This window comes from Amia ocellicauda, chromosome 8 (assembly GCF_036373705.1).
Source record: "Amia ocellicauda isolate fAmiCal2 chromosome 8, fAmiCal2.hap1, whole genome shotgun sequence".
NCBI lineage: Eukaryota > Metazoa > Chordata > Actinopteri > Amiiformes > Amiidae > Amia > Amia ocellicauda.
In genome coordinates, this window is record NC_089857.1 from 6,154,833 (window position 1) to 6,170,090 (window position 15,258).

The 15,258-nt window shown below is 37.9% G+C and overlaps 1 protein-coding gene across 3 annotated transcripts in view; it reads right to left on the reverse strand.

Annotated features, from left to right (window-relative positions):
• Positions 1–15,258, reverse strand: part of xrcc4 (X-ray repair complementing defective repair in Chinese hamster cells 4) — a 119,684-nt gene that overhangs the window by 13,689 nt on the left and 90,737 nt on the right. The window contains exon 8 of one of the 3 annotated variants that reach the window (XM_066711892.1): positions 4,774–4,914. The exons of the other annotated variants lie outside the window; for them this stretch is intronic. Coding sequence (XP_066567989.1) covers positions 4,854–4,914 — 61 coding nt within the window. The 3' untranslated portion in view covers positions 4,774–4,853. Of the gene's footprint in view, positions 1–4,773; positions 4,915–15,258 lie in introns of those variants that run through there. 3 annotated transcript variants of the gene reach the window in all.

The window sequence follows — 15,258 nt, forward strand, 5'->3', positions numbered from 1 at the left end:
TTTATCCAAAAATGGCACACATTCCGCTAGATTGGAGAACCCCTGAATTTAATTGTCTAATTACCATGCGAGCTACTGGCAGCCCTATACAGTAGTGTCAGAGATGTGTGGCACGATTCAGCATGACAAATTGTGAACTTACATGGGTCATTATATTTGTTTTTCAGTTCTATGACTAGCATATACACCGATCAGCCATAACATTATGACCACTGACAGGTGAAGTGAATAACACTGATAATCTCATTATCATGGCACCTGTCAGTGGGTGGGATATATTAGGCAGCAAGTGAACATTTTGTCCTCAAAGTTGATGTGTTAGAAGCAGGAAAATTGGCAAGCGTAAGGATCTGAGCGACTTTGACAAGGGCCAAATTGTGATGGCTAGACGACTGCAGCTCTTGTGGGGTGTTCCCGGTCTGCAGTGGTCAGTACCTATCAAAAGTGGTCCAAGGAAGGAAAAGCGGTGAACCGGCGACAGAGTCATGGACGGCCAAGGCTCACTGATGCACGTGGGGAGCGAAGGCTGGCCCGTGTGGTCCGATCCAACAGATGAGCTACTGTAGCTCAAATTGCTGAAAAAGTTCATGCTGGTTCTGATAGAAAGGTGTCAGAACACACAGTGCATCGCAGGGCACGTGAGCATCAGAACTGCACCACGGAGCAATGGAAGAAGGTGGCCTGGTCTGATGAATCACGAGTTCAAGGTGTTGACTTGGCCTCCAAATTCCCCAGATCTCAATCCAATCGAGCATCTGTGGGATGTGCTGGACAAACAAGTCCGATCCATGGAGGCCCCGCCTCGCAACTCACAGGACTTAAAGGATCTGCTGCTAACGTCTTGGTGCCAGATACCAAAGCAACCTTCAGAGGTCTAGTGGAGTCCATGCCTTGACAGGTCAGGGCTGTTTTGGCAGCAAAAGGGGGACCTACTATAATATAATATTAAGCAGGTGGTCATAATGTTATGGCTGATAGGTGTATATTGAAAACTTGAATTAAAGTGTGTGTTGAGAGGTGTGAAGAGGGAACCCAGATGTATGGACTGAAAATACGACCATTTTTATTCCCAGAATAGCTCTCAAAGATCAGTTTATACCACACATGTTATTACTGTGTAATTACTATCTTAAGGAATCTACACCAAAGCCAAATCATATCATTGTGCTTATCCTAGTGAGTTTGTAGCTGTGGTTGATTCTCACTTTAAAAAAGCCAGTCTATATGATAGAGGATTAAAAGACATTGGTGCTGGGGTTGGGGGGGAAGTGTCAGAGATTGTTATTTATAGTATCAACATAATACCGAGTATAAAACAAAGGTGGCTAATATGTATGAAAGAAACTGTGTAAAGCTCCTAACAGTCGAGAAACACAAACATTCAAAGACAGGCATGGTTAGGCTAGGGTAGGCTAAAGCTAGAAAATCCATTCATAACCCTGACATCTAGTTTACTGTTTGAAATGGTTTAACAGTTTTTGGACCTAAGAAAATGTACATAAATATCAACATCTTCACTCCATACAGGCATAAAGATCACCTAAATGATATCCCAAATCCTAATGCTGAACTGTGCAGTGAATTGCAGTGTCGAATAGACTTAAAGCAATACTCAATTGTATTACATTGGTAGGCCCTGGCAACAGGCCAACCCTAGCCAACACCAATATTACAAGCTGGGCCCACAGATTTCAGTTAAGTCAGTAAAAATACAATTCTAATCTCAACAACAGTCTAAGTTCACTTAAAATGTAATTACTAAATTAAATTCAAAATATAATACTCTCTCAAGATAATTAAGAAATAAACAAACAAATAAAAATAACATGTCTTCGCTATGTTTTTTTGCATTTAAAGGCAATACCTGCAGAGCAGTCAAGGTAAATGGTTAATTAGGTCCAGTATAAACACAGTTCTTAGGTGACCTAAATAAGTCCGATAACCTATCTTGGATTACATCTCTGTGGAAGTCTGTCGGATCAAAAGGCCCAGTGCGGAGCTTAGAAGACAGTTACCCACGGTCTCTACCTCTGTAGACTAATAGGGACACCTTCCGCAGAAATGTAGCAGTAAAGGAGACTATTTAAATTGGGTTTACTCTGCAAAGCTTATTAAAATGTATGACATTACATGGACCATTCCTAAATCAGCCAATAAATAATCTGCTGCATATTTGTTTTGAGGTGGGGGTAGCAAATTATTAATTTTCTTTGAAAGTTACTCCATGGGGGTGGGCATTTTTTTTTTTCATGCATTATGTTAAAATATTTCTGCAGTCAACCATCACTGATTAAGGTTATTTTCCTACAACAGCATATCCCATACATTGAATATTACTTGGAGGCTTGGTGTGCTGTCTCAGTTATTTAAGATCTAAAAAAAAGTCAATAAAGAAACATCTAAGTCTTATGGCATGAAATTTAATGATTCATCACTGTAAAATATTGTTACATTTGGACATGTCCATTAGTTTGGATGACAAGTGCAGATATGATTTAAATAACATGGGCAGCACAGAAAAAAGTTCCCAGTGAGTTCATAAAGTGTTGCTATTATTCCATGAATGGAACAGTAACTCCATCAGTACTAAGTGACAATAATATCAAACCTTTCTGTCAAGAATAAATGTTTGCTTAAGACTCCGTTTTCAACCTAAATGTTGGTTTTACAGAAGTGCAAAATAATTTAAATGGAAATAAAACCTATATTTAAGCAGAGATTTTTACACTAGAGGAGAGCCCTAGTAGTCAGTTTTATTTGGGTAATTGATTTAAAAAATATAATTTTAAACCAGCCCAAGAGTGAATTATAAAATCCTTTGAAACTCTGAAACCCTTTTCTTTATGTGAAGTCAAAATCACTTGGTTTCGACTGAATGCTTAGTCTGCAAAGAACTCTGTAAAACAAAATATATTACGAGACCTGTTTATACACATCTGTATGGTAGCAGGAATTACGAGAACATACCACCAGCATCACAAGTTCAGGTCTCTGTAGGGGATTTTCGTTTTATTTTCATTTGGTGAATGAAGGCAGAAAAACCCAAATTAAAGCCAAAACTCTTCAGTAAAACGTCCTTATTACATTATGAAAAACAATGAATGCCAAAATGGTACCAGGCCCGAAATGGAATATACATCACCTGTTCTGCGTTAACTGCATATTTTCCTCATTGGGGTTGGTTTCAGTTTTATGCCTGGAGCTTTAATAAAACCAAATTTTGCCCATTTCTTAAATAGACAAAAAATAATGTTAATCTGCACACTCCTCCACAGTATATAAACTCAGTTGAAAATTATGTTCTTCCCAATTCTTTGAAAAATTATTATTATTATTATTATTATTAGAAAAAAGTCATATACAGTATAATTTTGTTGATAAGATCGCCGTACATTTCCAACAGGAATGACATAACCAATTTGAGAACTACAGCATGAATTTAACGTTTAATATATTTATATAATTACACATTTTTCCCCACTGGGTTTTTACTTGAACGTTCTACATGTGACAGCAACAACTGATAAGCATCCATGTTTGATCATGGTTTTGGGAAGTCATTTATACTGCCTGTAGTTGCCTGCAATTAATTTTTTATTTGATACTAACTATGATGTATGGCGTTCCCCTAAAGTCAAATGAGTTCTGTTTTCTGGATCACTTACTAAGAAAAAGAAAGAAAAGCTAAGAATACTCAATATATACTAAACTGACACAATCCGAAAATCCCCGCGAAAAATTAGCATGGTAGCAAAAAAACATTTCCAATTTGGTTTATCAAAAGTAGAGTACAGTTTTACTGGTGAAATGACTGCTTGGTTCAGCATTTCATAGTTGCCAAGTAAGAGATCTGGTTTTGTGTGTCAGTGTGCTAACAAGCAGTGCAGTGTCAACCACAATCATCTTAACGGACACTGTTAGTGTGTGGTGAGTAATTTGCAAATACCATAATCACAGCCATTTTCTGAAAGGATTACAAATAATCTGCCAATTTGCAAACCCTTACATTTATTACCAATCACCTGAAAAACAAATGGTTAATACAAAATTTGTTATAATCACCAAGTGTAACACCTAGACTAAGATCCTAATCCTCCAGGACAAAAGGGAACTCAAGCTGTGCTTTTACAATATCTGTTTCGTCAAGATGTACAACTAAATTAAGTTCTTATACATCACCTTTGAATAAAGTGGAAAGCTGCTGAATTCTTCATCACTGTAGTAAAAGAACTGACCCACACCCACAATAATCAATCAATAATAAACTTTCTAAATACTAGTCAGGATTACACTCACCTAAAGGATTATTAGGAACACCTGTTCAATTTCTCATTAATGCAATTATCTAATCAACCAATCACATGGCAGTTGCCACAATGCATTTAGGGGTGTGGTCCTGGTCAAGACAATCTCCTGAACTCCAAACTGAATGTCTGAATGGGAAAGAAAGGTGATTTAAGCAATTTTGAGCGTGGCATGGTTGTTGGTGCCAGACGGGCCAGTCTGAGTATTTCACAATCTGCTCAGTTACTGGGATTTTCACGCACAACCATTTCTAGGGTTTACAAAGAATGCTGTGAAAAGGGAAAAACATCCAGTATGCGGCAGTCCTGTGGGCAAAAATGCCTTGTTGATGCTAGAGGTCAGAGGAGAATGGGCCGACTGATTCAAGCTGATAGAAGAGCAACTTTGACTGAAATAACCACTCGTTACAACCGAGGTATGCAGCAAAGCATTTGTGAAGCCACAACACATACAACCTTGAGGCGGATGGGCTACAACAGCAGAAGACCCCACCGGGTACCACTCATCTCCACTACAAATAGGAAAAAGATGCTACAATTTGCACAAGCTCACCAAAATTGGACAGTTGAAGACTGGAAAAATGTTGCCTGGTCTGATGAGTCGCGATTTCTGTTGAGACATTCAGATGGTAGAGTCAGAATTTGGCGTAAACAGAATGAGAACATGGATCCATCATGCCTTGTTACCACTGTGCAGGCTGGTGGTGGTGGTGTAATGGTGTGGGGGATGTTTTCTTGGCACACTTTAGGCCCCTTAGTGCCAATTGGGCATCGTTTAAATGCCACGGCCTACCTGAGCATTGTTTCTGACCATGTCCATCCCTTTATGACCACCATGTACCCATCCTCTGATGGCTAATTCCAGCAGGATAATGCACCATGTCACAAAGGTCAAATAATTTCAAATTGGTTTCTTGAACATGACAATGAGTTCACTGTACTAAACTGGCCCCCACAGTCACCAGATCTCAACCCAATAGAGCATCTTTGGGATGTGGTGGAACGGGAGCTTCGTGCCCTGGATGTGCATCCCACAAATCTCCATCAACTGCAAGATGCTATCCTATCAATATGGGCCAACATTTCTAAAGAATGCTTTCAGCACCTTGTTGAATCAATGCCACGTAGAATTAAGGCAGTTCTCAAGGCGAAAGGGGGTCAAACACAGTATTAGTATGGTGTTCCTAATAATCCTTTAGGTGAGTGTATTTACACATACATCTTGAATGCTCAAACTGAAGACTTTTAAGAGTAAGATAAGTTACAGTAAATGTCAGCAAAAGCTAAAGCAAAAATTATGAAATGTTGATTGTGTAAGTATTCAGACACCTCAAAACTCAATATTTAGCAGAAATTACAGCCACAAGTCTTTTTGTGTAAGTTTCTTCCAACTTTGCACACTGGCTTGGTGCATTCTTGACCATTTTTCTTGGCAGTTTTGCTCAAGCTCTTTCAAGTTGCTTTGGGATCGCTTCTAGACAGCAGATTTCAAGTGTTGCCGCAGATTCTCAAAATAATTTAAGTAAATACATTGACTGGGCCACTCAAGGACATTCACTCTCTCATTCTTTAGCCACTCCAATGTAGCTTTGGCTGTGTGCTTTGGATCATTGTCCTGCTGAAAGGTGAATTTTCACCCCAGTTTTATGTCTTTAGCTGACACAGGTTTTTCTCTACTATTTGCCTGTACTTTGATTAATTCATTTTCCCTTTAATTCTAAGAAGCTTTCCAGTCCCAGCTGAAGTAACAAGCTGATGCTGCACCACCAGACTTGACTGGGGGGATGGTGTTGACTGGGAGATGTGTTGTGTTGGGTCTGAGCCAAACGTAATGCTCCATACAGGAATTAAGATGGGTATTTTTCTCGCCCACACAAGGGCCAGCTTTGTATGAACACTGACTCCTATCTCAGACATAGAACTTTACAAATCTTTCAAAGTCACTGTTGGCTTCATAGTGGCATCTTTAACCCATTTCCTGCTTGCCCAGCTGCTTAGTTTGAAAGGGTGGCAGGGGAGTGACTGGATGGTATGAAGCACAATCCAAACAGAAAGTCCTCTTTCTCAGGTTTCTCAAGAGTATTAGTCTGACACTCCAGCTTTGGAGAGCCACAATGTAGAATTAAAGAACTGGCACTGCAAATGGCATCCAAAACCTGGTAAAGTGCGAAAGAAAGGGGGGGGATAGGATAAGCTCAGTAGTTTTGTAAATTGTTATCCTCCATTGAAATGAAAATAGATTTTTCCATATTTCTTTTTAGCCGATACAACAACATCGTGGCTTAAGTAATAAAATCTGCCAAATGGTATAGTATATGAAAGGTCCTCAGCTAATTTTAGTTTTTTTTAACTCCTGTTGAATGACTTGCTTTCTTGCTTTCGGAGAACAGGGCAAACTTGTGTATAAATTCATCTGTTCATCAGTTTACTGAACCCACAATTTGACCTGTAGATGTATCTCTGGGCATGGGTATATTTTAAATTTGTAAAGAACAGTTTGCTGCTATAATAAAAAGTTGAAAATGAAATTATCACATATGAATAAATACACTGATCCCAGATTGTGCCTCTCCTCTTTGCATCTGTAGTTGCTTAAAAAAACACTGTAATGACATAAGCAAACCAAACTCACTAATTGGAAAATAAGAGCTGGCGTTGCAAAAGTTCTACACCGACAGAGAAAGGTGGTCATGACAAAGTACTGACATGCTATATGGGGCCTCCTCCGGTCACCAGCTTGAGATTACTTTGCTTTTTAGAAAGTAGGAATGGATAGAGGCACTTAACTCAGACCATGGGGTTCTGAAGAGATAAAGTGTTTGAATGGCTTTCAAAAGCACTGTGTGGTTTTAGTAGTGTGATAGGATCTCCTATATACTTTACATATTTTTCAATAATGTGTGTTAATGCCTAAAACACATCATATATATCACAAAATAAAAATGTAACCTTTAAAAGGTTGTATTAAATGTCTTTTTCTATTAGACTACAGTAACTTTATGCCATAGATTCTCCAAACTCTCCAACAGTGAGCACAGAAATACCTCTTTCTATGTACAATTTAGTAATTTGCGGGCTAGTTAATGTTTTCATTTGGTCTAGGCCAATCGTCTTATTATTGTGTACATTGCCTACAGAAGTTGGACGATTGCATTTGTTGTTTACCCTGGAGGGGAAACCAGTTTTCAGAATAGTTTACAGGAAGCAAATGACATGATGTCAGACTCCATGAGACCAGCTTCTTCACATTTGCAGAAGGGGCAGACATATTCAGACAAAGTTAAAGTGTGGCAGATTATTAAGCAGTTGGGTTAAAAACCTGAACAATTTTCAGTCTTAAAAATTACAGGATTAATTCACTAAGGGAGAGACAAAGAACCATTTGCCTTCTAACCCTGTGGGGGCAAGTGTGGGACAATTCTATGTGATATGAGGTAAAGCTATCAAGCAAAGGACTAACGATCCAGTTGTTGCGTGAGTGTAACAAGACAAGAATGGAGAACACATTAGTAATCCTGCCCACATGAGGATTATGCATCCTGCTCTTTTGGGAACCACCGATGGGAAGGTCTATGAAACGCATAACCTGTCATGTTGTTAAATTGTTGCCTTCTCTGGCCTATAAAACTATTTTATATGACATGGCTATAATGAACAGTAAAACTGCAGTTCCTGAGAACCAACTGAGTACTTCGTTCCTAAGGTCTGCTTTGAATTAGAAAGGTATATTTCTACATATGCAGTACAGTGTATATTACCTGCCCCCTGATATGCACAGGCAATATCCATTATCTTCAGAAATATGAATTAATTGACAGTAGGTGCTAGAATCATTATAATATATATATATATATATATATATATATATATATATATATATATATATATATATATATATATATATATATATAGAGAGAGAGAGAGAGAGAGAGAGAGAGAGAGAGAGAGATAATTTAATTTTCTTTTTGCACAGGAAAAACACTTCAGAAAGACAACCCAGTAGCAGAACGTCCTGCATATCAGTCAGTTACTTTTTACGACTGATAAGTCACAAAGAAAGGAGGGCTACTGAAATGGTGCTTTTGGGATTCAACAGATGTTATATAGAAACTCAGAAAGACATTGAAACACTTAACATGTAGAGATAAAATAGAGACATTTGTGGCAAGTATTTAAGCAGGTCTGCACAACTTGCAGGGCTGAATTGCTACTAAAAAGGAGGAATAAAAAAAAAAAATGTGACATGAGCTCATTGAATTTATGCACTATTTTGAATTTCCATCCAGTGAAGTGAAACAGCAAAATCTAGCAACAACCATTCTAATAACCAGAGAAAAACAAATGTCATATATACATTGCGTAGTAATAACAGACATATGGCAGAACTTCAAATTAATACATGTATGTAATCCAAAACCAATATGGTTCAATGTTTCTCTTTTGTTTGCCAGATCATAAGGAAAAAAAAAACTCCCATGTGAATAACTTGTGCCATGGGAGTTACAAAGACATACTGTTTTTGTTGTTGCTGCCGTTTATTCACTACACAATAAATTATTTTAAATAATGTATTACAGCTGTTATGAAATAAAAAGCCAATATGACACTGGGGATGTATAACATTGGAAGTAATATTTTTTTTTCCATTGTCACTATATTGAAGAGAAGGATGTGTTTAGGTTGACAAGGTGTGACTGTCTAATCCATTGCTAGACATATTAAAACCAAGTTAATCCTGTAACTCAATTCTTACAGGAGAGATCAGTAACTGGTTCTGCAGAAATATGTAATACTCCATTAATTTATTCATTTTTCTTTGTGGTTTTGAAATAAATTAAGACTAATGAAATCTATGTTGTGAATATAATTGGATTCTGCAGTTGTTGTTTTGTTTTCTGTTGTTGATTTTATCAGAGATGGTCTGAATAATTCCCCAAGTTGTATCACTGTATGTGGGATGTGATTGGATTAATTTACATTGAGGTGTTTTGTCAAAATGACTGAGATTGGGTTATGAAGGGAGGAGGGATACGTTTTTACGTACTGTGCAGAAAACATCGTCTTTTTTCACATTTGTTTCATTTTGATGATAAAAACAAAATGTGTGTGAACAGACAAGGAGAAAAAAAGACACATATGGATCTGACCAATGTATTTTTAGAACTAGGAACGTATTACAGACAGAAATAAAGAATTTTGACCGCAACAACTTATCCACAACCCACTGTGGTAAATGTTACCGTGGTGACTGTGGAACCAGAACCACTATACGTAGCTGCTAATGTCTGCCTTCCCCTGTGAATACAGACACTGTGGCTAAACTGCTTCCTCACAAAGAAATAAAGTCAACCTACAAAAGACACAAAGGACTGCAGAGGACAAGTCATTGATCTTCTTGGATGTAATGTTCCTGAAATGGCGTTTTTTTTTTTGTTTTTTTTTTTATAAGAAGACTACATTTTGGAAAACTCCATCCAGATGCTGCCAGGATGCATGCAGAGTGCGAACATTTTCAAATAACAATAGCAGCAGGCGATGGGCAGAAATATGGTCAAGTTTAGCTTACTATGTAGACTGTACTCTTCGGTGGATTATATAGTATATGTGAATTTTGTTTGTTTTAGAAGTTTTAGAATGTACAGGTTAGATAAATGACATTGTTTCTCTGACAATAGAATGCTCTAGATCTAGTTCATTATTGTTTTATTGAATTTTCTTACTTTCTATCATAGAAGCCTCCAGAGCTCAAAAATGTAAAGCATATGGGTCTGGTTTTAGGTTCATTGACTTGTATATAGAATAAGCTAGAATGTTCTTTAAATTAGCATATGGGAAGTCTTCTCAAGCCACAGTCAATATTTAGATTTCATCTGTCCATTCCACTCCAATCCACATGGAGCCTGAAGTGTCCACAGAACAGTTTGATTGCATGCACTGTTTCTAAAACTGGTTAAACTAGACAGGTAGTAAACCCATAAGCTACAAGGGTCCTTGTGCGATTAGGGCAGTAAGCAGGACCTGCCAGAAATTGGTGCTGTGAATTCTTCTCCTGCCACAGGGGGGAATATCAGTGGAGGCCCCCGCAGCAGGCACGGGAGATGAGAAAGGCTCACTGCAGAGTTTGTATTGCAGCAAAATTAATTTTATATTTTATTATGCCCTACCTGCTGCTTTACTCACATAGTTCTAGGCTCTGCTCAATTAATTGCTGCAGGCCCTGTGCTACCCTGTGCAGAGATGAGTAATGTGCACTGACATTAAACAGAGCCCAAGCAAGCCAATTACACTTTTGGAAAGGATAAAATATATATTTTTAAGACCAGGTGTTTCATCTTTGTTCCAATTAATATGTTGAAAGACTGTGGATACAGCAGAACCCTGGAGATGTCTTGCATACTTTGCAATTCCTCCAGATCCCAAGGTCTGATGATTTAGAGTTTGCTGTTGTCAAACTGTGGTCCAGGGATCTCTTGAGGAGGTGGTCTGAATGATACTTAGTGTAAGATCAACATTCTTAGTGCTTAATACAGTGGCGAGGATACGTTTGTGAACCCCTTAGGATTTCTGCATATTTCAAACTAAAAATGTAATGTTATTAGATCTTAATCTAAGTTCTAATAATGTATAAAGATAAACTGCTTCACAAAACTGCTACTTTCCATTCCACATTCAATATCCATGTGTGGAAAAGAATGTGAACTTTTAGATTCAGTAATTTGTGGCACACCCCTTGAGCAGCAATGACTGCAACTAAGCGTTTCCTGTAACTGTTGGTCAGTCTCTCTATTAGGTTTTGAGGAATTTTGTTCCATTCCTCTTTACGGGACTGCTTCAACTCGGTCACATTTAAGATCTTTCTTGCATGGAGAGCTCACTTGGTCCTACCATAAGATTTCATGACCCACTTTCGTTTCAGCTTCAGCTCATGAACGGATGACCTAACATTCTCTAGAATCTTCTGATACAATGCAGAATTCATGGTTGTGTCAATGATGGCAAGCCGTCCAGGCCCTGAGGCAGCAAATCAGCCACAAACCATCACACTCCCACACCATGCTTCACGGCTGTGACGAAGTTCTTCTGTTCGAACAGTGTTTGGTTTTCACCAAACATAATGTTTCTGTCTGAGGCCAAAAAGTTAGTCCAGAGAACATTGTTCCACAAGTCTTGTGGATCATCTATATGCTCTTTGGCAAAGTTCAGATGGGCAGAAATGTTGAATACCATTTCTTGTTTAGTCTGATAGTTGAGTAATGAACATTAACATTAACCTTGGATGTTACTCAGGGGTTCTTTGTGACTTCCTGGATCATTTGTTGGGTTGTTCTTGGAGAGATTTTACTCCTGGGGCGAGTGACTATGGTCTTGAACTTTCTTCATTTGAAAACTATCTGTCTGACATGGGATTAGTGGAGCCCCAAATCCTTAAAAATGGTTTATAACCTTTTCTAGACTGAAAAGCATCAATAACTGCTTCTCTACGGTCCTCAGAGATTTATTATGATTGTGGCATGATCAGTTTCCACACACCTGTATGGTAAAGGCTAAACTCATAATGTTTCTGATCTTTATATAGGGTGGGGCCTCTCAATGTCACCTCTGATCTACCTAATAATTGAAACACTAAAATAATTACACCCTTTAATTGAGCTGGTAAAAGCAAGATTCACTTACCTTTTCCACATACCCTGACTCTTAATTACTCATTGTTTGTCTAATTCATATATTTTATTTCTAAAGACATAGGATTGGTTAATATAAACCCTAAAAGATATCTACATTATCACATTATCACACTGAATTTAGATGTAGGATATGTAGAGATGTAGAGTAATATACTGTAAGGCTTAGGAAACATAACACAAACTTAAAATTTGGATAAAACAATTCTACCATTCCAATCACAAAATATACAGCTCTGGAAAAAATTAAGAGACCACTCCAAGTTCAGAAATCAGTGTTAAATGGTCTCTTAATTTTTTCCAGAGCTGTATTTAAGATCCATAACAGTGAATATACATGGAAACAGTAAACACACTCACACACACTGACAAAATGTTTACTACAATTGGGGGTGACCATTCAGTCTGTTAAGTGGCACTTCCTAGATAAATGTTTAATGTCATTAAAGAGTTTTAAAACAAAGGGAAACATGACATACCACTTTGATTAGCAACAAAAACATGCTCCTTAAATCACATACAGTGCGTTCTGAAAGTTAAATATTGTTCTTTGTTGTACTGAAAATAAATTATATTATCCGGGTCAAAGGTACTTGCAGTTTATTTGCTGCTGATTTAAGAGGCGCTTTGTCAATGACATCATTTTTTACAGTTCTTTTCCTGTGGAGCTGAAATTTCATCTCCACCTTCCTGCAGAGGTCTTGTGTACTACCAAAGGATTCATAAAAGCTTCTCCAGTTTTAAGCTCTCCAAAATGAACCTAACAACACAAAGTTCTGAAAAATGGCTTATGGAGAATTCCTAGAAATCTGCGGTCCCTGAGGCTGTCAGAAACAGTACATTATTGGTTTGGTTACAGCTACATTTAATTGTTGCTAAAAAGCACTAGAGCTATATTATGAAACGAATCACTTTCCCCAATATTATCAAAATTGAATATGTATAGTATCGGATTCCACTAGTATTTAAACATTTCCCCCCCTACATAACTCTCTTCCAAAAGTCTTGCCAAAACTCTTCAAACAACACGAGATATTAACAACTTTAATGTCCATTTCCGAAACCGTATTGCAGAAGTGAGGGCACTGGAGTTGCCCACAACGCAGAGTGCTGTGCATTGTGTAAAGGAAACAGTAGGCACTCTGTTTTATTGAATGCATATTGCAAGCATAAAAATAATACAAGCAATAAGCATGGTCTCATTCTTCACCCAAAGACGCTTTGCAGGTGCAGTTTTAAGTAGAAAATGATGATAACCTGGTAATTTGACATTTAATTTAGGTCCCACATAGCAATCAACACTATTTCAAGGCATGGTTGTAACCCTTTCAGTAACTGCCTACTGCATATCAAAGATTCTTCTCTTGACTACGTATTCGGTTGATCATTGAATGGAAATGTATTTAGTCATGTAGTATTGCAATGTTAAAGAGTAAAATTAAATTTAGTTAAGAAAAGAAAAACTAAAATTTCACTGAAATACAGTTAATGTAGTCCCCCCTTTTTCATTTACAGAAACAAAACAACCCATTACAAATCGGAAAGAACATTATTACTACGGTGCAGTTTAGAATACAGTTTATACAATTAATTAAAAACTAAGTAAGTAAACCAAATTTCTGCATTCAAAATATAATGTAATAAAAACGTATTTCCACCAGCTTGTCAGACACAATCAAACCAAGAACTTGATCATTTTGTTTGACAGAGGCTTCTTTACTGAACCTGAAACTTGCCATTAAGCACTAAGTTTGCAAATCACAATTGACAGGTCACTGGATCTACATGAATTACTGTAGCAGCATTATAAACTCGGCAGAATACTATCATAGAGCCAGGGAGAAAGCTGACAGAAGTCAAGGAAAACCATTTTTAAATATTGGATGTCAAAAGCTTAATTTGCCAGGATTAAACTTTCAAACAGACCACTGTTTTTGTGCTGTGTGAGTGAAGCTTTGCACATGATAATCAGGGGAGGAAATCCCTCACATCATTCCCCTTGGAGTCTGAGGCTGTAAAGATGCATAAAAAAAGCTTGGGCGCATTACATCATCCTCAAGAAGCTTATGCTATGATACACCTTCAAAATATGATTTATAACCACCTTCTGCTGCATGCAGTGGTGAAACATTCCTTTTCCTCACAGATGGCGAAACATTTTATTTTTTTTTATGACAAAAAGCAATAAATGTTTTACTTTTAATCAGAAGATCCTCAACCTATGTATCTCCATGCAAAGGAACCACTACATTTTCAAATTCACTTTATTTGGAAATGAATGCTGAAGGGAAATAGGAAACCTTTCCTCCATCAGGACAATGACAAGACAATGTAGAAGTGGTTGGTAATTGATGGTACAGTGTCAAAGTATCATAGTCACTTCTCTGTTTTTCTACAGGCTGAAATAAACCTAGCGTTCTGTAGCTTGGCAGCTTTGACAGCAAAGAGGTGCTGAAGAATGTGCTTAACTTACAAGACACTTACACATCCTCAGCCTGAGGGTGTGTGACTGATAGGAGTCCCATTAGGTCTTCCAGAGCCGGGGGGATTTAAGGGGTAGAGGGGAGACCGATGTATGAGAAAAGAGGAGAACACAACTGCAATAATGGGCTTAATTGTGCCCACTTTCCTGGTGATGACTGCTGCAGGTATCGAGGCTGAACCAGTGGAGTGGAGAGCTTAGGGCTTTCTGTAAGTCAGGCCTCTAATCTCCTGCCAAGGGATACAAATCAGGCTCCCAGGCACCCCTACAGCGTCCAACTCATTCTTCTAGGATCCCCATGAAAAGAACCTTGCATTAGAAGATGGGTAACCGAATACAATCTCCTTCATTTCCATTAGACTTGCACAGACATTCTGGCTTCAGAGTGGCCTAATAACTGCCTTCCAGGGACAAAAGCTTCATATCTTTCAGAAAACCTTTTTGCATCGAAGATGCCAGGCCATCTACTTTGTCGACATTGATTGTCTAATTGACCGCTGCAGGTTTCACCAGCTCCAGGACATTGCAGCAACCCTCCTGAAAAGGGGTTTCAATCCCAAAGCTATTTGCCTGGAATGTAATGTCACCCCTCTCCCTATCTGGGATTCCTGCTGATTTCGAACACCCTGGATGTTAAAAGACTCTAAGAAGCTTAGAAATACAGCAGTGCAGCACAGCTGAGTAGCATAACACATTGAGTTTATTTCATTTATTACTTATTATTATTAAAAATAGTTTTTCATTGCTACCCGTTTCTTCTGGGAATTGTCAGTTATGTTTCAAACTTTGC